This window comes from Anomalospiza imberbis, chromosome 3, assembly GCF_031753505.1.
Source record: "Anomalospiza imberbis isolate Cuckoo-Finch-1a 21T00152 chromosome 3, ASM3175350v1, whole genome shotgun sequence".
Lineage (NCBI taxonomy): Eukaryota > Metazoa > Chordata > Aves > Passeriformes > Viduidae > Anomalospiza > Anomalospiza imberbis.
Window position 1 is genome coordinate 67,811,451 of NC_089683.1, and position 27,583 is coordinate 67,839,033.

The window sequence follows — 27,583 nt, forward strand, 5'->3', positions numbered from 1 at the left end:
AGAAAGAATCACTGCCAACCTCAAAGTGGGGTAGCCTTGCTGCAGCAGCTCCTGGAGGCTACAGAGATGACCAAGCACGACTTTGAAGAAGGCTCCTTGTACAAAACCACTTTCCTGATGGTGTAAGACTCCTGCATGGAAAATCCACTCTCTTGAAACTGGTTCTGTGGAACACCTCAGGTGTTTTGGTCTACACACCTCAGTGAGGTATTTGCTTTGCTAAAGGAAACAGTCACTATTGCATCAGCACAAGAGAAAAGCATAATCACTCTCTTCCTCATCTGAAAAGTTCACCTGCTGTGTACCAAACAAGCACGTGGCCATAGTAACACAGTGAAAATTCTTTAGCCCCTAACCAGCAGAACACAGTCAGAATAAAGCAAGTGCTAAATCAAATGTAGGTCTATTGCCAGGAATATTTTTAATAGCTGTGGAACTAATATATTCTTCATCCTGCCTCAAGTGAGAGTATTTCCCTACTCCCTTCAGGAAGGCTCAGGTCAGACCCAAAAGCCAAGCTCTCTCAACAGTATAAGCTATGCTCCCGATTTTAATTACAATTTTTTACTATTAGGCAAAATCTGGATGAATTTCCGCCAGTGAAATTCTTTCCCTGTTGGAGACACTGCAAATTTTGACTTGGAGACAGGTGTTCACCCCAAAAGCCTACATCACTAACTTAGCAGGTCCTACTAGAGTACCAGCTCAGTTACTGACAGGCAATCCTGTATTCAGACTGGCAGAAAGCCACTATCTTTAGAAGAGGTATTTCTACATGCTTGCCAAAATGACCGCCTTTCCTACTTCCCCGAAACTATGCCACTGTAGGAAGCACTCCATCTGATCACAGAACAGAGAGAACAAATAATAAGAAAACCAATTTCAATCATGCAAACAATGGAACTTCTTGGAAAATTGCAACCCCATCCATAATGTCTGAAGTAGCAGAATCCCTGCTTGGTTGGCCTAAAAGATCTATTTTTCCTGCTTTTATATAACAAGATACTACTATGACTCAAGTTGTTTTCCACTGGGCTTAAAATAAAAAAGTACCTTTTACAGAGTCAGAAAGTCCCAAACAAGTTTCAAGTTCAAAAGTTTACTGCCGTTCAGGTTAAGATTTCAGAAGGTTCTTGGAACTGTCTTTCAGCTTCAATGATTTATTGTAAGCTCGCAAGACCTAAACCGACATACAGTTTGCTGGTACCTTTTAACACAGCTACCACATTTAACCAAGGTGATAACTGGCTTGTTCACCGATAAAAAGCACATTCCATCAGTGGCCAGACAAAGCATTTTACACAAAAATACTGCCCTGTAGCAAGTATTTACATAAATTTGACTGTAATTTAACATTTTTCAAATTGCTTGTACCTCCCCTGTGTGCAGCAGATGACTGACAGAAAGGGAGAGACATTACCCATGCTCCAGGAAGCTTAAAAGCAAAGCCTGTCACCAACAAATCCAAGTTTTACATGATAAAAATCAGGCTACATGAGGGTGAGATGGACAAAGATAACCGCAGCAACAAAACCAAAAATTGTTCTAAACTTCTTGGAAATTTTAAAATGCTTGTCCAAAAAACTAATAGATGAGGGGAGTGGGGCAGAATTTGGTTTGGTTGATTTGTGTGGTTGTTAGGGCTGGGTGTGGTTTTGACAAGTGGAAGGAAGCAGGTAGAACTTTATCTCCAGAGAGCACACAGTTACCACGACTGGGTTTGGGTAATTCCTGCAATACCAACTACTTGGATACAACATTTATGCTACTTCCACTGACTTGAGTGAAGTCCGTGAGATTAGAGAGAGATCTGTGTTGCAACCTACCCTCCTCCCACTTGCCTTTAGTGCTCTGCCACCAGGTCCTGTTCATAACATGGTTTTTGGCCAAGTCCACTCGAAGTCTGGGACTCAAACTCAAGAGATCTACTGAGAACTAAAGAAACTACAACAAATGACAGCAAAATAGTCACAGACTTACTCAAATCCACAGAATAAAAGTTTAGAGTCTACATCACGTTTTTAAGCTGTTGTAGGTAAACGAATCCAATAGAAAACTCTGAGGAGCTGGTTTTTAAGACTTTAACCAATGAACAAGAGCCCTAAAGCATGAGGTGTTCCCCTTCAAACAAGTATCAGCTAAGTCAAACTGAAGAAGTTGATGCTTCTGCTACACTTTCAATGATATTTTCAACATTATAGAAGAAAGTGGGTTTTTTGGTTCTGTTTTTCAACTACCACAAGCACTAAAGGTCAATAGTGAAATTGAGTTTGGAGATAGCATTGATGAAAAGGAAATGACAGGGAAGTGTGACTTCTCATTAGGCTAAAACAAGTCAACTCTTCAACTCACAAATAAAAAGTCCTGTCCACTCCAACACCTCTGGCTGGACAGGAACAGCAGGAAATATTTGTGGTTTCAGCTTGTTCGTGCCATTTCCAGAAGAACCACAATTTCCACTGATGGGAGGAGCAAATCCCATCTAACCCAAGTGCTCTGCCACCTATGTGCCAGGTGAACTGCAATCCCTCCAGTGCCAGCAGACTAGCCCAGAAACACAGCTCTAAAATTAAGTATTTGCTCCCAAACTGGGAGCTTTTATACCATCATTTAATCACCTACTAATATCACCTTATTTTTGAACACCTACATTTGAAAGCTTCCTCTTAAAAAATATAAACAGGTAATTTCACTAATCTGAAGATACTGTGTATTTTTAACAGCACCAAGGCATATTGAAAATCAGAAACTTGAAACCTTTTGGATGCACTGACTTTTTAACCCTTAATTCTGAAGACTCCTTGGCCAACAATGAAAATGGACTATTTACTTCCATATACTACTCACTTAAAAGTTTCAGCTCTTAAGCATTTACCTGCTGCAAAGGAAAGTAATTTCTGCTGCAGAAAAGCGAGCACATTCACCCGAAATAGGGTATTTGTTTCTAAACATTGGTAAGTTTTGTATGTCCCACAGGTGGTTGAGGGCTAGCTGAAGCCTAGGAATGGCTGCTGAAACTCTGCAATGTTAAGTTACAATTCTCCAACAAGAGGACCTCTGATGTTCAGCAAGAATCCAGCATTCTCCCCAGTTGGAAGCTTTAGTTTGTTTCTATGACTACAATTTCCTAAAGAAAGCAAGAACACAATTACCTCAATATCTCCACATCCTTGTCAATTCTGGCCAGTGCTTCTTGCAAGTTAAAAATGTCGTGTACAGGACAGCAGGACTGAGAACAGGACAACAGCACAATCTCTGTTTCTTTAACAGAGCAGGCCAAGAGCAGGAAGAGCTTGAGACAACCTACTGCCTCCATAGCACTACTCCAGAGGCACCATAACCTGACCTAGTACAGTTCCTTGGAATCTTCTTATGCTCAAATAGAAGGCAGAAATTTTCTTGACAGGAATAGTAATCAGTCCTCAGCCCCAGATTCCCCAGGAGACTTCCAGGAACAGGCTTCCTGTTTACCTCTCCTCTGGGACAGAGGGCTCTCACTCAGACTCTGCAAGAATGGCACCGGCCCCTGCAGGGTCTCAGACAGTTAGAAATGTTTTGCCAGGAGACAGTTGTGGAAGCCCTGGATTTCTAGGTCTATGCTTTGAAGGACACAAAAGTAAGAGATCCATCAAAAGGCAGCTTCTTAGCCAAGTACACTTCCTGTATTTGGTCAAGCCCACTTTAACTCTTGGACTCAAGCTCAAGACTACAAAGAACAAAAGGAACTATAATGTGTGATATCAAAATAGGTCTCAAACTTACTCAAATACATAGAATAAAACAATTTAGAGTCTACATCACATTTTTAAGCTGTTGCAAGTAAAGGAATCCAGCAGAAAACTCTGAGGAGCTGGCTTCTAAGCCTTCAACTAAGGAACAAAAAGCCTTGAAGCATGAGGCATTCCCCTTCAAACAGGCCTCAGCTATGTCAAAGTGAAGAAGCCAATGCTTCTGCTACAGCATTTTCTATGTTATTCTCAACATTACAGGAAGGTGGGGTTTTTTGTTCTGTTTTCTGATTACCACAAGCACCAAAGATGCTGGACTCCAGCTTTGTTTTTAACAAAGCAAAGACAGGGCAGATGCTGCTGAAAAGTACATTCCTGTATTAAATACCCTCAGTATCCCTGCTCAGCTTAGGTCCGGAGATTATAGACATCACCAGGCCTGCCTAGTCAGAACTTTCTGCCATGGGATAGTTTCAGCTGATTATGTTCCTTAAATGTCTGCCTTCCCATAGAATCAATAAGAAGTTATCTTTCTTCACAGTCCACTGAAATACTCTATCCAGGCATAAGCACTCCAGGGCAGAGCAATTTGCAGCGATTCATCTTGAATTTTAGAATTAGCAGATCATGTTCCAATGAAGGGTATCAAGCTGTAAAATCTTACTGCATATTTCAGTCAGACACTACAGTAAGTATTACAGAAAAACCACTATCACAAAAGAAAAAATTTAAATTTATTATTTTAGTGCTCCTCTGTATTTTCCTTGTCTTTCATCTGTATTTGGACCTCTCTTTGTCTTTTGATTTCTTAGGACTTCTGCTTCTGTCTGCTTTTTTATCCCAGTCTCTTACTCGGATGTCTTCTCTGTATTTGTCTTTTTGTCTGCTGTAAGTGGAATCTCTCTCCTGAGAACGGCTGCGGCTCCGATGCCTGTCTTTCCTCTCACTCCTGCTCCTCTCCCTACAGCGTTCTTCGTGCTTCCGGTCAGAATCCTGTCAAAGGAATAGGACAGAAATGCAGTTACAAACAAGAGGGGAAAACACACAGAGGCACAAAGAGAACTAGAGAAAAGTCGAGCATGGCAGGTTTCTTAGCTGCAGCTGGTACTACCTTAAAGAAATTCACATCCACGATGATTTGAAAAGGTAACATAAAAATACCCTACTGAAACCATGTGATGAAAGTAAGTGTACAAGTAAGCTTCTGTTGGTGTTTATGGAAAAAAGAATGGCTGTCAGTCATGTTTCTTGCACTGCCTAAGGAGCTGTAGCAAAAACTGGTTATATCAGGGATTCCATTCAGATGGATATTATCAAACTCTTCACAAGCATCAAACATGTCTGTAAGCTAGATCTGGATTTTGGATTTTTTACCTCAGCAATGCAAATATTTCCATAACCTTCCGTTCAAGCCCCATAGGCATTCCAGTGCTATGCAGATGCATAACATATTTTAAGGCCTACCTGTAATAATTCTTAATGGTCTAAATTCTAGGCTTCAGCAAAATGAACAACCTGACAGTTTAATATCACTGTATGTGCTAACAGAGAGATACAATTTAATGGGGTTGTTGAAACAACACTGTTAAGCACAGATCAATATGAGTTAAGAAGAATGTCTGCATTAAATCACACAGTATTTCTTTCCTCATTTCAGATATTATTTTTCTAAGGACGTACCATGACAGCAGCCTTCACAACTGTATGGTTAAAACCTATACTCCATGTACTAACAAGCAAACTTCTTTTATTTAAAAGAACAGTGAAAAAACTCTACTTTGAACAGAGATTTTATGCAGCAAGCCAGTGACTGGGGTGGTTCCCAGAGCAAACACCACCTTTAGAATTACATTGATAATGCTGAAAGTATTAGGGTTACAATAAGCAACACAAACCCTCTGGATAAACAGACACATGAATAATCACAGGTTTGATCTATAACAAAAACATTCTGCTACTGCTGGTTACAGTAATCTCACTGGTGGCCAAATGCCTATTCCACATTTTTACTGTCAAACTTTATTTCAGTACAGATTTTAAAATCTGGATCCACCAAAAAGTCTCAGTGATGCTTCAAGCTACTTGTAAGAGATTTGTCCATCCATTCTCAAAATGATGCACAGCCATATTACTACTCTTGTACCCAAAAGCCTCACTCTCCAGGTGTTTGAAAAGGCCAATAGGTTTCAAGCCCCTCTGTGACAAGGCCTGAGTAAACATCAGACAATGGACATGTTAGTGGAGGGGTAGACAGGAACAAGACAAAAAATATTGGCCAGAAAACCAAATGGTGGGCTTGGTGTATGGCTGCCTTCTAACTGGTTTGCTGCTGGAGTTTCCCCCCATGGAAAAACATGGGAGAAACAGGAGAAAAGCAGGGTAACACAGTTGAACAATCTACCAAGTAAACACTGGAGACAAGGCTACTGGCCAAGTGGGGGCAGGGAACAGGTTAGTGAACATTTCAAACTACAGACAAATAGGCCGTGTTGAGTGCCTCAGAAAAGGACAACTTGCTGAAAGGATTAGAAGTCATACAAGCATTGTGTTAAACAACAGCAGTGACCTTCACAAAAGCATTTAAGGTACAGGTGTACAGGACAAGTCTGAAAGTGACACAACGAAGTCGTCACAGTAGCTAATGTGATCACAATGTAAAGGAAAAAAACGTAATTTAAATTAATATAATGAATTGCATCTTTATTTCTTGCCAGCATAAGTTACATTTCCTCTTTAATAAGACTTTTCATTTTAATGTCTTTGGTGTGGAAAAGGGTCAATTTTTAAAACACACTAAATTACTAAAAATAATGGTATTTTGAAACCAAATTTTTATGCCCAGAAGTCAAAAACACACTATTTTGGAAGAAGAAGAAAAAAATTTGTATTTAAAAACAGGCTCTCTCTTACTGCTGAAATTTGTATTTCTCAATCTAGGATCACAGCCTCTCATCGGTCAATGAGTAAGTGATGATCACCCCAATTCTTAATCCAGCACTGTGTTGGAACACACACGAGGAAGGAAATTAGGAAAGAGGGAAAGATGCTTCTCTGGAAGTTCATGGCTGATTTTGCCAAAAGTAATAACTTGCTAAACAGCAGTTGCAGGTGAAATATCCTGTGGCCACAGAAGTAAAATGCATATGCCACCACTTACATACATTAAATACAGTAGTTAAAAGTCAAAAGGAGCAAACAAATAGAGAGAGCCTTTTCTAGGGGCAGATTTTGATAAAACTTGACCCTGAATATGAAGGGAACAGTGTCCAATAAGCAGTAAAAGCAGGAAATCAAAACCAGAAAAATCAGAACCTCTGCCAAAACCATGCACTACAGAAATCTGAAATTGGGAAGTCCCTATGTCTCACAAAAATCTATTGGATGGGCCATACTACTTCACAGATTCAGTTATCTTAAAATTAAAATAAACACACAGAGAAAACAGGAAGGCGAACAAAGTCATAATATAGATCTGAGGTGGAAGCATGTCCTGCATTCAAAAAAACTCCACCAAATCCTATTCACAAACCCACATGGCAGCCCGCCCTCCTGCCCTAGACCCACATCCTGTTACTTACTAAAAGCAAGCCACAGCACCCTACTTCTTCTACCCACTGGAATGAAGTCAAACAGCACAAGACTCAAAAATATATTCTTGAAACATCAACACAGAGGCCAAAGATTCAGGAAATGGGTGTCAGACTAAGAAAAGGATGAGTCAAAATATACTAAAGAAAAAAGTAACACCAGCAAGAGAACAAAAAAACAACTCAACATCATGGAAACTATTGAGAAAATAAAACTCCTTCAAGTCATAGCTAGAGTTGATAGCACAAACTGCAGCTCCAGTTGCCAGAACTTCCCATTATAAGCCCCATATCTCTCTTAATTAAAATCTCTGCCACACTATGGACTCATGGTGGAAGTTTCTGTATGAAGCATGGCTACTGTGGTCTTTGGCTGATGAGTTGTGGAAGGTCTGCTGCTGTTTTATTTTCTAGTTCTTACCTCAAACACATTCAGTGATTCACAAAATAGGGTAAAGGCAGAATGCTTTGTTTGCCTATACTAAAAATACTACCATTCACTAAAAAGCTTCCATGCTGCTATACTTTGTGTTGGACTCAATATTCCCACTGAATATATTCCACCTCAGGAACATGCCTGCTTCCCCTTAGTTTCACTTTATGCCCAAAGTATGAATAGTAAAAAAGAAAGCAAAATTTTGTATATGCTAAACAGGATTTGTCACCTAAGCTAACTGCAAATTTCACTAGAGAGGTGATGCCCAAAATACTGAGTCTGCATGAGACTGAGTACATACTGCTCAGTATATGCCTACTCTACAGTATGCACTAATGAGGATATTCAAATCCAGTGAGAAAAATTATTCCCAGAAATTAATTTTCACAGCTCCAAGGAGGAACTATGATGCTTGCCATCAGAGAATAGAAGTAAGCCTCCATCTGTGATTTTGGGCATAAGAAAGCTAAACTACTTACAGCAAAATGGGTAAAGAATCTAAGAGAGAAGAAAGCTGTGGGAAAGAAGATACCGGAACACAGCAGCAGCAGACTATGAGAACAAACCACATCAGGAGCAGGTGATTAAATCACAAAAAGATACACATAAACACAGAGGACATCACATAGACAAGCACTAGAATACGTTCTATTCCAGAACCTGAAAATAGCACCAGGAATCCCTCTGTTCTCATTCATGTTTCTGTGCTATGAAGTCTCACAATCCATTTACAACGATTAGAACAGATGTTAAAAACCTATTGCTGCCGGCATTTGTGCCATCTGCAGGGGTGAAGACTTCTAAATGATTTTAAAATGTTCTCTGCTATGCATGACCAGCCAGTTCCATGGGTGTAATTCCCAAACCATCAGGAACAAAGATTGCCACCAAAAATACCTTTCAATACTTTTTCAAGAAGTCTGAAGCAACAGTTTCTATCAGCTAAACAGACAGGAGAAAGTCTAAACCAACATTAGTCCACACCTCTTGTATGCACACACTGCAGTCAGGACCTTACTTACCTGAACAAGCCCCTCCCCTCCACTCAAAGGACCCTGACTGAGCTCGTACAGTGATAAAAAGACTGGGTCCATGAATGAGCAATAGGGCTCATTGCTGGCATGGAAAGATTTTAATTACTGATGTTCATGAGGAAAATTTTCAAGCATCACAGCAAGAAGTGATCTGTAAGAACAGAATCATGTATGCTTTGTGTACCCAAAACTTTCAGCAGTACTCAAACCCCAGGATGGGACAATAGCCTTATTTGCTGTGGCTGAAACTTTTTCACTTTCTGCAAAGTGCTAGAAGACAGCTTTGTTCTCACTCATAAAGCTGGCACTGTTAAAATACTGGGGTTTGTTTATTTTTTCGTTTCCAGCTTATCTTAGTTCTTCAGTGGTGGTTAACCCTGCACTTTCTCACTGCAGACTTTGTTTCCACAAGACACCATGTCTTCAGTATCTCAAGTTCACAGAAATGTGGGAATGCTGTCCTGATAGGCTGCAGTGGAACTAATGAATGACTGTCCCCTGGTGCTGTCCTCCACAGCCCCAGCCTCACAACACCATAGGTTTGCACATTCCAGATGCAAGAAAACCCACATGCAGATTTTACAAACACACTTCCAAAACAATTAAGGACAAATACAAAAAGATAATGTAAAGAGATTGTGTTCCCAACTCCATACAGGAAAAACTCAATGTATGATGGTCTGGCAAGAAAATGAGACATAGTCTACAGTCATGAAGTATGACTACCTACTACTTTATGACTAGGAATATGTGAACAACAGGTTCAAAGTGCTGAAGATCCCCTACTTTACGAGAGGCTACATTGCCTCTTCAGGATGTTTTGGCAAAAAACCATCTAGACATGTCAAGCTTCAAAAATCCATGAGGAAACCCTCTTTCATAATCAAATATTAACATCTGCCTCCTGTAGGTTTACAACTGCTGTAGGTTACACAGGACTTTGCACGCTATATCCTTATTCATATCACACTTTCTTCCTGGCTTCTTCTATGAGGAAAACAATGAACAGGTTCAAAGTTAAAGCACAAAGAGTCGAGTACCTTAGATTTTTTGGTCCTCTTGTCATCATCTTCATCTTCAGAGTGGTGGTGCTTTTTCTTCTTCTGTTTTTTAGCCAAGTGTGACTGACTTGTGTGAGATTCTTCTACATCCTCATCCAGCACAAGGTCATACTTGGCACTGATGGTGCTGGTTAAGGACAGATCTGTTTCCCAGTATCAATAAAGAGCAGAGCACAACAGCCCGGGAAGCAAACCAATCCCTCTTTATCTGACAAGAGTTTACCAAGACTTAACACATATTTCAGTCAGAACACAGTTGTACACATTGAAAAAAAAAAAAAAATCAGCTGTGCTAAAATGACTGAAGTCTGTCCCGTCGAACAATACAGCCAGACTGCATTCTCCTTTCTTTTCTGCCTGTGGATATCTGAACAAGTTATAGTGTTTTCTCTCATGATTACCACAAACAAAGTATAATCTTAGAGAGTGATTTAATTACTAGAATGGTCTCATTTCGGATGCAGAAGGTTCCCTCTGAAACTACTTAAGAACTCTGTTATGCCATATGTCATTCCAGGGCTGTGGACTAGGGACATTATTTACCTGCACACAACATGGAAGTGAAACAGCACATTTTGATTTGACTAAATTCACCAAAGTTCACCACAAATTATTAAATTCCATCTCAAACACCAAATGGTTATATGAGCTAGAAGGCAAACATCCATTTGGCAGGCCTTAAAAATAAGAAGTTTATTCCCAGGCTGTTTTTATACATTCCACTTAATTCAAAAAGTAGCTTTGAAAAGAAAAGGATACTCCTGCTTTGGTTTTACCTTTTCTTTCAGAGCAAATTTCGAAGGTTTGTCACGTTCCTTCTCATAGTCCTTGAAATCTTCCTTGGTATACTGCCCACCTGTCCACAAAAAAATATGTTCATTTCACTCTAACCACAAACACAACCAAGATCCACTTCTATCATTAAGTTCTGGTGATGATTTAAGGGCTCTTTATAACCATAGAGAGCTCCAGAGCAGGATACAGTTCCAGAAGTACTGACATCTGCATAACAAAGTAGAAGAGAGCAGGACAAGTTGTGATGTTCTGTCCTTCTCTTGCTTGCAGATTCCATCAAACAACACCCAGCTTTCTGCTCATTCAATGTCCAGTGGAGACAACACACAAAGAGGATCACAAAGCAGGATTCAGCAACTGGATTAGTCTCATTTCTATTACAGGTCCTATATCACACTACTTAAAATTCTGTCACTATGAAAGCCGACAGACTGTTCTTATTATTAAACGACTTTTTGTTCTGGTCTGTACTGTGGGAAACCTCTGAGACAGCTACAGCTCAAGAATTCAAATGGAAGACTATGACAAAAAATGTTGACCTCTAGATTTAAAGAGGGACACGATGGATTTCAGTTTCCACTCCCTGAAACACCAATGCACGGATCAACGAACTACGGCAACGTGCTGCCCTCTCCCGGCCACGCTTAGAACTGCAACACTCACTGCCTGGGCCAGAAACCACCACCGAGGACGGAAGGTCATTTTTTGGGTACCATATAAGCACAAGGCAACAATATAGTTATCTTTCCAATATTTTGGACAATTTAGACCTCAGATAAAGTTTCCCAAGTACGCAGTCAATACAGGATGCACTACAGCACCTGGTATAGACAGAATACAGAGTCACCTCAGCTCTGTGCAGCACAAGTTCCAGTATCTCAGTGTTCATGGCCACAACCTTACCTGGAGAAACTGCACGCCAACAACTGAGGGCTGAGTGCATTTTTAGAAGACTGCACACAAGAATGTCACCAATGCAATGCACAGACACCTCTCCAAGTCCAGTGTTTTGCTTATGCCACAGTATTCAAATAACCATTGCATCTACCTCCTCCACCACCCTTTTCCTCCCAAAACATCCTCAAAGACCTGAAACTGGGTTTTTGTAACATACAGTCTGCCGTGCAGTATGCTTGAACTACAGGAGGTGAAGAGCAGAAATCCCTGGCCCGAATACTGGCCTTTTCTTGTATACACCTGATTGGCATACAGTGAATAAAGAAACTAGAAAATAACAATATATTGGCATATTATTTTGCTAGTAAGTAATACATAAGAAAAAATCATGTCCAAAGTTTGAGATGAAAAAAATGTTTCAGTGGCAAAATTACATTGGCTAAAATGGTAATCAGTGGAAATGCAATGTTCATGTAACAGTAAGAAACCCTTCTACATTTTCTTATGAAACAAATGAAGGGAAGAACTAACAACTCTGCTTGCTCTATTTATTCCAGTACCAGGAACATTTATGTTCCTGAATATGAGATGATTTAAACTCCTAACTCTTTATATAATACTTGGTTTAGAAGTCATAGCTTAATAAGTTGTGAAGATTGAATAATTGCAAACATACCTACCTTTTCCCTTCCATTTAATCTTTGCAACAGACTGGCTAAAATCTACATGTATCCGTCTGTCATCTATCAGCACATTGTCCATCTTGAAGTAGGCTTTCTCACAGTCTTCCTCCTGATATTAACCAGGAAAATCTTGAGTCATGATTATTTCATAGGAATATTCACAGAAAAGCTCAAACACAAATTCAACTGCTTAGTGGCATACATTTCTTTCTGAAATTGCCTAAAGCACCACAGTTCTTGAATTGTACCATTTCAAAAGAAATAGTTATGCTTTGTCTGAATATCAGCATTTCAATTCCCAATTCTTCAGTTCATTTCACTATTTTAAAAACTTGCCAATCCAGCTACACGTTCGGCACATGCAATGCATTCAGAAAAAGAAGGAAAATAGAACTGATAAAGGTCCATTTTAACTACGTAAGTAGGCTAAAGTGAGAACACTTTCCAGTGCTGTCCTCACAGATGAGAGTTAGCAGCACACATAAAGCTATGCACCACCAAGAGAACTATTGTCATCCATCTCACAGTAAGAGCAGCAGTGTTGATACAGCACGTATCATTTACAAGCCCAGATGAAAAAACTACTGTACACACGGATCTATCTTATTCCACACACCCTCCTTTCTTTATGCTGCATGCTCCTAGCATTCCTTTCTTCAACTCTTTGAAGACTTAATGCACTCTGGGGACAAAAAAGGGCCTGATCCCCTCCCACTGGTTTCAGGATAGTCTAAGTACATTTTTGTACTGGCTGCTCAGAGACAGACTTACATGCTTGCCTCATTTAGGACCTACAACTTCTATAACTAAGTTATAGTTTCTATCAGTAAGAGAAAATATTAGCTATTCCACACTTGAAGATGTCAGTGTTCTTCCTAAATGGAAGTATACCAAAAAGGGGCTTTTACAAGCGGGATCTACATACAGTTCATACCTAAAACCCATACCTTTTCAAACTCAATGAAAGCATAACAAAGAGATTCACCAGTCTTCCAGTCTCGGATCACTTCACAACTGAAACAATGATATGAAATTCAAATGTCAACACTGTTGGAGCAAAAAATGTAGGGTAGGAAAGCACTGCTTAAAAGGGAGAGTAAGAGTTAAAAAAATAACCCAAAAAACCTAAACACCTTGAAGGTATTAAAACACCTGATTCTGAGACCCCCTGCTGCAAGAAAAAATGCATGAGACATTGCTTTGAACAATTACACTGAACTCACACGTGGTTACCATGAAGCACAAAACTAGAGATGAATTTCTAATCAGTGAAACAAAATGTATTTTCCAACACTACTGTTTGTTTTTAATTTTTTTGCATTTCACTAATGCAAGACCAGATATTTCACACTCTGTTTTCTCTGTCATTTTAAGCAAAAGTTTAAACAAACATCCTGTGACAAACTTTCTCTTCTTAGCAAGCACCTCTTCAGCAGCCCAGCTTTTTATCACGCAGGCCACTGGGAAAAAATAAAGAGCCTGTAAATACTGAGTAAGCAGTGCAAAATGGGAACAATATAGCATTGTATCAGTATTACACAACTCTTGTACTCGACGTAAATTCTGACTACAGGATGCTGAAGGAGGGCACGCAGGCAACAAGGGCAGGATATGTGGCATTTAGGTGAGAATAAATGTGAGACCTCCCCCACATGCAGAGAGGAAGTGACAAATCAGGATCTGCAATCAAAAGATGAATCAAGGCTGAAAGGAAAAAAAAGTTGGGGGGGAAGAATAAAAAGTAGACCATAAGGCTATTCAGACAAGCTATAGGAATTCTTTGCAGCAGAAGGCAGAATGCTTTTGTGCAAGAACCCTCCTTCATGGATTATTCAGAGAACCTATCTGAAAGTGGAAAGACTGCGGAAGAGTGACAGCTCTGACAGAAGAACAAAAAATTAGTAATCCTTAGGGCATAGAGAAATCATGCTGGAGCTGTAAGAGTGGCACTCAACACCAATTTCACCCACACACAGAGACAGTGTAGTTTAGGATCTGGGAGCCTGCAGGCCTGTGTGCCAGTACTGCACAAATTGCTAGAAACTCCAAGCAGAACAAAGTTAGCATCCATCTGAATACACAGGGCCTTCTCTGGACCATCTGAATAAACTTAAGTGAAATGCTCTAACAAACTCAATAGGCTCATGTGTGGTGATGATGATGATCCATTCAATTAAGTCTTTTGAAATCCCTCTGCAAATTCCAATAAACTCCTGCACCAAAGGCTTTTGGGGAAAGTAAGCACAAGGGCATAAGGAACATCTTTGATTCAATAAACATACAACAAGATAAGCAAGGGTTGAACCATAACTGTATATTGTAATAAACCCCAAAATCCCCCCCCAAAAAACCCAATGGAAAAAACAGCTTTAGAATTCACTAGAAAAGGAGTTGAGAGTAAAACAGAGAACAAAATTGTTCCACTATAAATCTGTAATTTCTTCAAAACTGTGTGCAGTTCTGTTCTCTCATCTTGAGATGAAAACAAAAGAACAGAAAAAGGACAAGAAAAGCGAAACAAGGTAATTAAGTCTCTACTATGAAGAAGTATGAATATGTAGGTTAGTACTCTTAGCAAAGAAAAAACTAACTTTGGGGTGTAGGATAGAGGAGTGTAGGAAAGTAGATTTCATTGCCTATCCTGTCTTTTGATACCAGTACTAGGAGGAATGAGCTGAAACGACTAAAAGCCAAGGCCAAAACTCAGAATGGCAGCAGGAATGAGGAACACCTTACAAGGGGTGTATCAGATGCCACAGATGTTTGGTGCTTTATCCCAAACCACACATACTCCCACAGGAAATTAAAACCCAGAGACTCAATACAGCTCAATGAGCATCTGACATAAAAACTGCTGAAGGGAGAGACAGGATGGGGGGCAGGGATGAATGTCATATGCTTTCTTGGTTCCTTCACTTCCTTAGGCTTTCCTTAAAAGCACTCCTGGGGACAGAATACTCCTCTAGCTATATCTGCCTTTGTATCCCCATTGGCGTGGTCTCTATCCAGACAGAGCATAAATCTCCTGAGACACCAGACTACTCCTTTACAGCCAAACCTAAACAGACTGGGAGGAAACAAGTTCAGTTTCAAGAAAGAAGGTTTTCTCTTTTATCATAATTACCTTTTAATGGGACCAAATCGTGAAAATATTATCTCCAGGTCTTCACCTGTGGTCACAGGATTCAGTTTACAAACAAAAAGCACATTTTCTGGTGGCTTGATGTCTGCATCTGGCAAGTCTCCCACCTGGGATACAGAAGGAAGACATTCATCACCTTCTGCCTAAAGCTCTCTACAGGCAACATAGCACACTGGGAACACATCTCCTGTGTGCTCTCACATTCCTAACACAAAATCAAAACTTAATAAAATATTTTTCCTACTCAGTGTAACAAAAGAAGTGCTTTCCATAGCACCTAAAATGTATTATTTTTTTGCAATTCCACCGCTAGACTTCATGAAAGTTCACAAATACGTTCTACTTTGCTTTTTCTGTTCATAGCACAACAAACAGACAGTTCTAAAAGGTGGAAGTGCACCCTTTTTGTCCCTACAAATCTTCTGCAACACTGTGGCCAGATCTGGCTTGATCTTGGAATTAGTCTCTACTGCAAACTATTCACCATAAATTTGAATTTGGTAGTTGTAAGGAAGTGAGATGGATTCACTCATCCTTCAATGGTGTGTATTCTTTATTTATTTTTCTTTTTTTCTTAAAAAAAAAAAAAGTACTTCAAAGCCTGTTCACAATTTTTATTACTATGGAGTTTACCACTGTATGCACTGGGAGGAGTTTGTCACAAAATAGGTCAGCTCTCTCCCACACATGCAAAAAGTTTTCCAGGACCGTAGGTATTCCAGCAGCATACTATGTCTGTTACATTTTTTAATTGGATGCATTTCCAGTAAGTTTTTAGAAAGCCTCCACTGGCCCACTCTGACAATGAAGAATCAGCGGTTTTATCAGAAAACCACAACATGAGTGCTCATGTTCAATCCTTTCATTGTACAACAGATATTTAACAGCAGATTCTGAAACATGACATCATCACCAGATATGTAATTTCAAGACAAATAGTACACATCCTCCCAGACTTAACATGCACACATACTGGAATAAGATCTAAAAGATAAACCCAGAAAGATGTTCACCATTTCCAGAAGAATGGCACGAGTTTTTGCTTCCTTTTCTGCCTGAACTTCTTCTATTTCTTCTGCAGACCGTCCTTTCATGTCATCAATTTCTTCATCTGCTCTTATTCTGCCACTCTGAAAAACGAAGGAAAAGGCTATTTATTACCAAGCCATGGCCAAAAATTCTTTCTCGCTTTCCAACTATTACTTGGATGACCTTTCCCCTCACCCCTCAAGACACAAAAAATGCTCAAGCACTGTATGTCTGCAGAACTGGGCTTTTATTCTGTTCTTCCCACTCAGATTAGAACAAAAGAAAAAAAGAGAAGATGTTATCCTCACATTTCAGACACTGTGAACTATTTCTGAACTTCTGTGACTAGTCTGAACCATATTCAGTGAGGTATTCAAAATTCTTTTATATATATACCCACCTACTCAACATCTCACCACAAGTGTCAACTCATTTCTAATCCAGGCAACCCCTGCGACTAATGAAGGTAAGGAACACTGCAAATCTATGTTGTGTCTAGCAAGACATTAAACAAAACACAGTACAAAAGTAACTTTGGTTTTATACATCTGTACCTAGGCAGGACTTGAGGTTTCTTTTTTTTTCCTCACCAGCATCTCTAGAATGCTGCCTTTCTATGCTATGCTAAAAGACATTTCTATGCTAAAAGGGGTATCCTCAGACAGGCTATTAGGAAAAAAAAAACTCAGTACAAGTCTTCACATCTCTATGCTGCTGGCAGTGAGCTACTAAATATCTTATTCTTAAGATATCTGAAGGTACATCAGAGATTAACCACAGTGCACACATACCATGAAATGTTAATTTCAATCCTGTAATTGTATCTATTAAGCTTAAAAATAAACAATATTCTCTCTAGTTAATTAATTCATTACTTAAAACAACTGTTTCCATAAAAGGGAATAATCTCACATACAATTTCTGTAACTGCATACTTGCAATTATTTTTTAGAAAATTCCTTGTGCTTGAACAAACAGCCCACAGTAGTATGTGTGCCTGCACATAGAACTCTAAAAATGACAAAGATTACTTTCACTGAAATACAGCCTATTTACATTTAAAAGAAAAACAGCAGTAACCATTTTAATATTAATAAATGTTAGTTACATTTTGTCTTCTACCAGAGTATACAGAAAACCAGTAATACCAGTACTGAATATTCTGAATGTTCTGCGTATCTACACTGTAAACAGAAAACTGAAATACAGCTTTCAAACACAACTCCACGGGACCCACAGGGGAGAGCACCCTAGTCATGCTTTTATCCTTCTCTTGAAAGGTTAAGCAGCTCTATTTGATCAAACACAGCAATAGCTCCAAATAACTGACAAGCATTTGCCATATCAGAACTCAAGCTGGCACAGTAGAAGAACAACTTCTACATGAAAAATTGTGTAGCTCTTTTAGGACACAGATCTGAGACACAAAATCTTGACGACTGATTTCTTATTTTGGCCAAATCTGTGCTGGACACTAATGGAAATAAACTTATTTAATTATTTCTTCCAACTTTTCCCTGTTGTAAACACTCACATCGAGCTGTTCCTTTGTAGGTTCTGGTGAGCGATCGGGAACACACAAGCCAGGTGGATCATCAAAGGGATCATCTAAAATTACTGTATGATTTATCCTTAGAGAAAACAAAATCAAGATCAGCACTGGTTACATGCAGGTAAAATTTGGTTTACCCAACTAACAGCAAAACTAAATCTCAGTTGTATCCCAAACAGTCAAATATCCTGTGTGCTTATAAATTCTAAAACTGATGCTTTTGGAAGGGCAACATGCTAAATATTTTTGTACATACTTGTTTATTTAGTACTTGTTTACTTCACCACTAATACTGGAAGAAAAAAAGGATTTAAGATGGCATGTACAGGTCACCTGACGTCATGATATTAATCTAGTTTCCAAAAAGAAGTAAATTCATTCAATAGTAATGTATTCCTCAAAAAGTAAAGTTAAAAGCAGTCACACCTGATATCTTGATATGGGATAAAATCCTTATCTACAAAGGTTTCATTAATAGTCTTCAATACATCCATGCCTTCTGTCACTTCTCCAAATACTGTATGTACACCATCAAGGTAATCCAGGTTTTCCCCTGTGGTAATGAGGAACTACAATAGAAGATACAAAACTAGGAACAGTAAATAGGAAAATACAGCTTGTATTTTTTTTTATCTTAACACACTTTCACTGAATTCAGTGGGGGGAAAAAAAACCTCTTGCCATTTTCCCATGTACATTGGCTTACCGTGTTCTCTTACCTCTGAGAACATGGTGAGCCAATGTACAGCTCACAGCCACTACCTGAGGAAATCTCCCTCTGCAAGAACCTGTGGGTGCAGCTCACAGGACCCTTCCGTGAATTGGTAATCGGGAACAAGGGCATTGGAGGAGCAGAGAGCTCTCTGCTGGGGAGGTTTGGTGAGCAAGACCAGCAAAGGTTGTGACTGGCATCACAGCTGATGAAAGGGAGAGGACAGAAAGAGCAAGGCTACCCCTTGTGAGCTGAGCTGAAATCACCTGTTCACCAAGCAGCATTCAGCAGGTACTTTTTCATAAATTTGGCAAAAACTCCCTAGTACTATCTTTACCTATTCTATCCAGACTTTTTTCCTTTTGTCCCACAAACCCTTGTCTCACAAAAAACAGGATGCAGTAGCATTGAGAGAAGAACTAACACACTGACTTAGATCAACTCAAACTGGCACTGGAAAGTATCCTATCACAAATCAGATCTTTCACTTTAAGGCAAAACTGAATCTACGAAAGCTGATACCAGCTGAGAATTTAGTAACAAGTTGTAGAGGGCACTTGGTAATGGAGGAGGGAGGAAGAGGCAGATATGCACAAATAACAGGACACAACTGCTGCACCCACACTTTACAGTCTGACTGGTAGCATCCCACTCCTCATTCTCTCTACAACACAGTTAAGACTGGTTAGTATTTGGTATAGGTTACACTAAGCTACACTATACTTGTAAGGCAGCTCCGGTAGCTCCTTTCTGGAATTCTTCTTTCCCAAGGAAGAAGGTGCAGTAACATTCCTGGGATCAGCATTCATTCGCACACGCCTGCATATACACACTAGCAGGCTGGATCTTAAATGTAAATACAAATGTTGTCTCTTTTCCTAAATACCCCAACCACACCATTTTATACATACAATGCAGGGAAGCAGCATAATTACTTGTATATATTACAAGCTCTAGCTTGAATAAACCCCTACCTTTTTTAAAATTGTTCTTTGATTATTAAAAATCACTATTTAAAAAAATTAAAATACATGGATATTACAAGTGAGGTATTTTAATTCATAGAAGTGGCAATGCACCTAAAATAATAATAATTCAGAAATAAGTGTTCTATGAGCTTTAAATATAAAATAAACCTTACAAAATAAGTAAAAATAATTACCTACAGCAAAAACTTTGTGTGCATGAACAGCAAACAGAACAAGACCACATTCAAAACTGTTTTATACCAGCACTGTGGTAAAAGTGTAAACTTACATTATTAATGAACTTTCAAGCAACCATACAGGAGAAACTGTGATATGATTTCAGTTTCCAAACTAACACAAAGTCATAACCAGAATATGTCAACATTATTTCAAAACTCAGTTTCCTTAATTTTCACTTCCATTTAACTACAGAATTTTTTTCCTGACCATTTTATACATTAGCAAAATCACATCAAAGTATTAACAGAGAGAAATAAACAAAGGGAAAAAATACAGGACTGAGTACTAGCAAATAAAATTAATCTAGGACAGGATTTGAATATGAGCATTTTAATTCCTCTATTTGTAACCAAATACCCATAGGCACCTGGAATGCTATGCAAAATATTTAGCTATGGTGGGTTGTAACATGCCTTTTGACTGTTTTACAAGATGATGCTACAGACATGACAGTGTCATTTTTCTACATTTGTAGACTCATGTAACTTTTATTTTAGTTACTTAGACATGTAACAACACCATGTGCTGACCTGTGATCCATGCTGATCACTGCCATTGTTCACCATTGACACAGTTCCCTTCTTCTTGTGCTTGATTCTCGGCACTTTTTCTGCCTCAAAAAATCTGGCTTGATCACCATACAGTTGACTAAAAAAACATATATAACAAATATGTTACAAGAAAAAGGAATTTTTAAAACTGAGCTAACCAAACATTGTAAAACTCTAAATGACACCTCAAAAAATTTTTACATTTCACATTTACATTAAGCCCTCAAATAAACCTAGATTTTACATTGCACCCATGAACATATTTATGGACTTGTACACTTCCACAGTTTATATTACAAGGAACAACAATTTTTTCTCTGGACGTTTTACTTCAAGAGGCTTTTTGGGGGGTGTGAAGGGTATTCTTATATATTTTTAAGTACAGTATGTAACATTTTTCTGAGGCATGAAGGAACTATAAGTTCCTTTAAGTAGGACCTTTAAGTAGGTTCTACAAAAATAAGTAATTCCACACTGTAAAAATGCAGTTATTTACATCAAAAATTAATCTCCCAAGAAAAACAGAAAAGCAGTACATCGATATGCAAAATCAGTTCATCTACCAGACAGGACTACATACAGTAATTTGGTATATGCAGGATATAGCAAATTGTTGCATTCTTTTTAATTTTTTATGTCTAACCCTGCTATCACTTATTTTGTCTCACTCTATGAATTGATGGATGCATGATCAATAACCGTATTTGTCCAAATGTAAGGATAGTGCTGTGTTTAAACTCATTTTGCTAAGCAGGAGCTAGCCTCTATGAAGAGAGGATTCAAATTAAAACTGCCTGCAAGAACAGAAACTCCAGTTTCATGGACTGCAGCAGAAACAAACAGGTACAAAAGATAAACTGACCTTCTCCATGCTACTGCCAGACAGGATCGGACACTCTCTCATCACACTGTACTTCCCAATTTGCCATACCAGTAAGTCTTAGAAGACTTGTACCATATCAAAATAAACTTAATTTACTTGTGTGCAGAGATAGGCAAGTCTGGCGAGTTTACCTGACCAGACTTACATCTGCTTAGCACAGTTACACTCCTCCCAGGACCACTGGAGTGGTGATTTATGGATCCATGAGCTCCAGGTTTTGTATTTAAGAGGCTCTGACGGACTGACTTACAAAAGCCAACACTAGTCTAGCAACACTGTCTCTGTTCCAGCTGAACTCTTTTATGGCTGTATATTGTGTATCCCAGCATCTCCCCGGTAATTAGGTCTGCTCTGTACTTTTAATTCTACTTTCAACAACTATTTCAAACGAATCATGTAAAAAGGTGCACTCTAACTCCATCCTAGCTGTCTGAACGATCTCTTCAACTCTTGCCTCTGTGACCACTGAAAACTTCTTGAACAAACAAGAAAAGCAATTTCCTTATAAACATTCAACATAACTAAAACTCAAATAAGTAAGGAGATCACTTCTATGCACAGTGGAAATCAAGTATAACTTCTATGCTCCACGCAGGCTCCATTTAGCATATTTTGTTATAATAATAAATGTATTCACAATGCTAATTGATTCTGTCTTCTACAGAGCATTTAGTCATGATACTTTTCTCACCAAACATATAGTTATTTGCCAGCTTTTAAACAGACAAAAATGTATGTACAAGTTGCTACCTATAACTTCACTTCTAAGGTCAGAGACAGAACAATGTCCAGCAAAAAAATAGTGAATGGCCAAAGGCAGCACAGAAATTAAAAAGGTATCTAAGTATGAAAACCAAAGAAGCTTATGCATCAACATTTTTATTTCCCACCGGTAATTCTGCCCCAAGAAAGCTGAAGACAATCTAACTGGCACTCCTACTCCATTACACAAATTCTCTGTTGAGATACATATATTGATATATACATATGTATGTATCATTTTTATACATAAACACTTACCAAAATATGGATTCCCCTCCACGACCAGTTCCCATGGGGTCACCAGTTTGTATAATAAAATCCCTCTGTCACAAAGGAGAATACATAACATATTGATTTCATGTTTGTGATTTAAAACCAACTGAAAAACAAAGAACTGAGAATACTCACCTGTACATTATAAATAAGACAATAGTTGTAGTACTTGACTTTGCAGAGCTTCAGGAAATTCAGACAAGCTGCAAGAAAGCATACCAACATTTACAAAGGAAACTCCAGATACAATAAGAATAGACATAACAGAGCCCTAGTTTAACGCGCAGCGAAGTGGTTTTGGAGCAGACTGTGTCGAGAATTACCAGGGTACAGCCTATAAACGCTAAGAGAAACGCTCGGAGGAGACGCAACGTTTCATCCCTTCCTACAAATCACCTCTAGCGATTCAAAGAACCCTAAACACGGCCACTCATACAGAAACGCACTTCCCCCTCTCCGTTTCTTTTCAAACACCTGAGAAAGAAGCTCACGGCAGCCCTTGGACGTAGCAGATACTACATTTGTGGCCGCAAGCGCTGACTGCATCCCCCCGGCCCCTGTCCCGAGCGAGGCCGCCACCCGCCCGCGCAAGAGGAAAGCCGGTGCCGGGGGCTCGGGGGCGAGCCCGAGGCCGGCGGGGGCCAGGGACAGCCGGTGCCGGCGGGCTCCGCTCGTACCGCGGGGCCGCTCCTCCGTGTACAGGTCGATGACCAGGTCGCCCACCGTGGTCTCCAGCAGCACCGCCATGGCCGCGCACGCCGCAGCCCGCCCCGCGCCCGGCCCGCGCCCGGCCGGCGCGCCCTCTGGCGGCGCGGAGGACCCCGCGGGCCGTCAGGGGCGGGACGGGCTGTCCCCGCAGTCCTGAGGGCGCGCGCGGTGGAAAAGGTGGAATGCGTCAAAATTCAGGCAGGATGTTGTTTGATATGTAAGATCCTTGTATACTTTCAGACAGAACAATTCGGTTGGAAAAGACCTTCCTCTGAGATCGAGCCCAAGCTGAGAGATAACTGGCAGACACAGTCGTACCTAAAACTCCTGCAGGGATGGTGAATCCACCGTCCCCCTGGCAGTCCTCAGCCCAGTCCACGCTCTTGTAAGCTACCGAGTCATTCTGAACTGTTGTGCCCAAGCACAAGAAGCTGGGCTTACACTGATGGAAACCTGACAGACCCAAGCGTTTACCACTGAGACATAATTCCTCCCTCTTCCTCACACAGCGGGTGACCATGAAGTATCTAGTTAGTGACTGTAAAATCAATGAGGAGCAGGCATTAGCTAAGGGCTGCAATAAGTGGAATAATTTAAAAATGAAGATATTTGAATGTAATCCATCTGTTCAGTTATGGAAGATGCATAGAAATAATGAGATTAAGTTAATTCTGGCTCACTAGATAGAGCTTCCCAAGCATCTGCTTTACTTAGTGCCCTTCTAGGTTTCTGTAAGGCCCCAAAGATCTTGCTCAAGGAGTGCAGGCAGTCCACTCAGTCTCTTGTGCCAGGTGCTGGTAAGAGCCACACATTACAAGAACAAGGACGCTGCCAGCTTGTAGCTGAGCCGAGCACCTCAGGTGCTCTGGCCCCCAGGGTGGTGGAAGAGCCCTGACAGCAGAGGCACAGGAGGATGTGCTGACACACTGATGAGCTGTGCAGGGCGCCTCACATCCACAGAGCTCCCGTCTGACACAGCCGATGCGTTCCAGTGCCTGCACTATGCTGTAGAAGCATGCTGGCAGGGCACAGTTGCTCGTAGGAAACACTACAAACCCATGTTTTTCTGAGGCATGTGCAGACTTTGGCTGGTGCCTTGCAGGCCCACGAGCATATCTGTGTGGTGCTCTTCGCTCTGGTGCTGCATGTGGTCATAGCTTACTCTCTCAGGCTGCACAGGGGTGCTTGCCTTTTCCTATTCTTCAGGCTTCCCCTTGGAGGCTATGCATTGTTTCCAAACAGAATTTGTCACAAGCTGAAAGAAACCACCTCTTTTCAAAATCAGTGCAGTATGTATTATATTTATATGTCAAGCTCAGCATCTGAAACAGATAAATAAACAGTGTATTATGAACAAGTGCTTGATATGCTAGGACTCGGTCCAGAACCCACTGAAACAAATTTGATATTTTTTCACTAGGCATTTAAATAAAACTGTTGCGCAGGCAAAAAAAAAAATCAACATGAAGTCTAACATCTATTCATTGTCTGACATGCTGTGTCACATTCCCAAATCAGTGTGAAGAAGCCAGATAGAGGGTTCATATTGAAACCTTCTCTCCCCTCTCCAAGCTGTGAGCAGGTAAGGAACACCTCGTTTGCAGCCTCCTTGCCAGCAGAGCAAGCGATGGCTGTCAGCCAGGCTGCTGGAGGGCTGGGCTGAGCTGGGCCACAGCAGGGAATAATGGCATGGGCTGGGATGGGCAGGGCCAGTACAGGTGTGCCAGGGGCAGAGACTTCGTTCTCACCTTGGCCACAGGGCTTGTTTTTGGCCCCACTCCTGAGCACTGCCGGGCAATGCAAGGGAAACAGTGCTTAGGAAAGGCCAGGAGGGAAGCTTGGGCCTGCTAATGCCTTCCCTTCCAGAGCCGCCGAGGCCCTGGCTGGAGGACAAGGACAAGGACATCTGAAGGACCTGTGGACCATGCAAGAACCTGTGGCCAGGCTGTGCAATAGGGAGGACTCGGACAGAGCCTCCAGGGCTCCCCCAGGAAAGGTGGGGGCATGCTTGGTGAGCCATAGGGAGAGCTGCCATCCCTGGCCTCTGAGAATAGCTGCAGACACCAAACCCAGAAGTAGAGCATGGAAAAAGCCCCTGCCAGGGGCCCACCCAGCAAAAAGCAGTGGAAAGAAACGTGCAGGGGTGTGGTGCCATGGGAATAACAGCAACCAAGCCATCCCAAAAAGATGGCACAGCTGTTCCACAGCAGCTGAGAGTGCCACCAAGTCCAGCAGGAATCCAGCACATCTCCCTGCATATGGACAGTGAAAAAGCAAACAAAGACCAAGTTTCTGTCCCTCAAACCTCAATGAAACTTCACACCCACCCTTCCCTCTTAAAGGTTCTCATATTCCACAGACTCTAATAAACTAATAAAATGTGCTAAGGGTAAAAATATTGAAGGAGTGTCACACAAGGGTTACAAAATTGCATAACAGTCTAAGTATGTCTTATAAGACATAGTACAGAATTTATTATTGTTGTTTATGCTAGCTAAAACAAAAATTAATAAGCCTCTGATAACTGAGTCTGTGACAGTTACTAAGAAAATATTACACTTCTGTCTCAGACATGGGCTACTGTGCATTAAAGAGACCCTAGAATGCATTTTAATAAGTTTTCTCATTGTATTTCTACTTGTGATATATCTAGATCAACCTGGAAGATTCAAAGAATATAATCGTCCTCACATTCTAGATCCACTAAAGCATGCATAGAACATTAATTTAGAAACATCATAAGCAAATTTTGCAAAATTATTTTTAACTGAGAATTTGTCACCTGTCATCATTTAAAAAAAACCCCAAACATAAAAGTCATCTGTTAATATTGCTTGCATTGTTACCATATTCACTAGAAAATTTAAATACCTATATTTCTTTAATAATTCATAAGTTGTGTTAAAAAATTTGTTTTGCATGAGGTATTAACACAAGCTTGTTTTTTGAAAAATATAAAATACAGAAAACCTCTAAGAAAGGTATATTAGTATACAAACTTTACAAAAGTTAAACCCTTTTTCCTTTGAGATAAACAAGAAAGCCTCATCCTGAAGAGGTTCCTTTAAGTCCTCATAGTGAAAAGAAGACCCCCTCAGCAACCCCCACCTTATTAATACTGGTCAAAGTCTGTGAAAAATGCATATTTTATGATTGGCTTTTCACAAATATTAAATTGAATACTATATGTATTATGTTATATTGATTAGAAGTGCTGTATTAACATTTTAATAGTATGGTAAATGTAGTTTTGTAGTTAAAATAGAACCTATGTATGTGGGGGTTTTTTTTACTAACTCAAGCAAGAGATGAGATAGTGAAGAAACTCTTCACACAGAGATGACAATGATGGGGGCCCATAAAGAATTACTGCCTCCTTATCGGAAAAGACAAACATTCTTCCACCTTCTCTCCGTCTTTATGGAACCACCAGGATTAAGGGGAAGAAGTTGACAAAAACCAGAAAAGTTCTTAATTTGCAAGGAATTTATGCATCATGTATGAGATGTATGAATATGCAACAGGCTACTGCTTTTAAAGATTATTCCTTTGTTCACAAGGCATGCTTATTGGGCTTAAGTGCCCGAGAGCATGCGGACGTCCGTAATTCTTTGCTTTTTATTGTCTTGTAATTGTCCTAACTCTAAATTTTCATTACTCTAATTGTATTACTATTTTTATAACCATTTTATTATTATTAAACTTTTAAAATTTTAAAAACCAAGTGATTGGCGTTTATAACAAAGTCCATGTTTTGTTCTGTTTTTTAATTATTACTACCAAGACAAAAAGGAGAAAAAGGTTGGGGTGAATGTACACTATCCCCCTCTCCCCCCCCCGTTAAGTCTTAGGTAGTATCATGCTCTCATGTCCATCATATAACAGCACAATAATCCTATGATATTCAGCCACCTAAACCTATGAGAAATGTGTTTCAATGGACACTGGAACACGCTGGGTATGTCTGCTTATCCTGATATCCTGATGCCCTCTCAACAAACATCACAAGGACCTATACCACAGAAATCCAGGACTCTTGAAGTGCCAGTTCATGTAAGGACTTGATTTGTTTACAAATTATGTTTCCTGTTTACAAACTCTTTTTCTGTTTACAGATTATTTTCTCTAGTAGTTGGGTTTTTCTCTACAGGATAAATAGTTTAAAAGTTAAGTAGTTTCTCGGTTTTAGAGATAAGTTGTAATCTATAAGCATTAAGCCTGTGACCAATGCTAACCTGAGCCCTTGCCAGGCAGATCCTGGATGTGAATGCTGCAGCTCCAGTGCAAATTAGACCCATGCTGTCTTCTGTCACCCCGTCAGCAAAGGGCCCTTGCAGATGGATGACAGAGAGCAGATCACGAATTATAAAGAAAGAAGGGTGAGATGTCGCCACGTGTCACAGCCCAGGCTGGCTAGCGCTGTGTGAATTGACTGGCAGGGGCCTCACCCAGTCACATCTCTCCCAAGGCCGCAGGCATTTCACTGGCCAGAGCCTGAAGGCGTGTGGAGATCAGACCAATGACAATATCCAGACCCGGCCC

At 40.1% G+C, this 27,583-nt stretch overlaps 2 protein-coding genes across 3 annotated transcripts in view; both read right to left on the bottom strand.

Annotated features, from left to right (window-relative positions):
* The window catches only part of WDR64 (WD repeat domain 64), a 259,862-nt gene that overhangs the window by 101,593 nt on the left and 130,686 nt on the right, over positions 1-27,583 (bottom strand). The window lies entirely within an intron of this gene.
* On the bottom strand, positions 4,441-27,409 carry PPIL4 (peptidylprolyl isomerase like 4). 2 transcript variants are annotated; one of them, XM_068184934.1, is made up of 14 exons: positions 27,277-27,409; positions 24,204-24,363; positions 22,469-22,536; positions 22,319-22,383; positions 20,395-20,512; positions 18,371-18,513; positions 17,927-18,023; positions 16,377-16,493; positions 15,346-15,470; positions 13,169-13,235; positions 12,219-12,330; positions 10,606-10,702; positions 9,826-9,964; positions 4,441-4,721 (listed from the first exon to the last, which is right to left on the bottom strand). In XM_068184934.1, the coding sequence occupies exons 4-14, from the start codon at positions 22,351-22,353 to the stop codon at positions 4,500-4,502; spliced, it is 1,272 nt and encodes a 423-aa protein (XP_068041035.1). In that variant the 5' UTR covers positions 22,354-22,383; positions 22,469-22,536; positions 24,204-24,363; positions 27,277-27,409; the 3' UTR covers positions 4,441-4,499. The 2 variants fall into 2 exon arrangements, with proteins under 2 accessions (XP_068041035.1, XP_068041034.1); XM_068184933.1 differs by lacking the exons at positions 24,204-24,363; positions 27,277-27,409 and adding an exon at positions 23,011-23,155.

Excerpts from the sequence above, each read along its gene's own strand:
- PPIL4 (XM_068184933.1), bottom strand. The coding sequence starts at position 23,080 with ATGGCGGTGCTGCTGGAGACCACGGTGGGCGACCTGGTCATCGACCTG. Across the intron at positions 20,513-22,318 it reads GGAGGGGAATCCATATTTTG|TCAACTGTATGGTGATCAAG; the intron begins GTAAGTGTTTAT and ends ATGTTTTTTTAG. Across the intron at positions 10,703-12,218 it reads GATTAAATGGAAGGGAAAAG|GTGGGCAGTATACCAAGGAA; the intron begins GTAGGTATGTTT and ends TTTTGTGGACAG.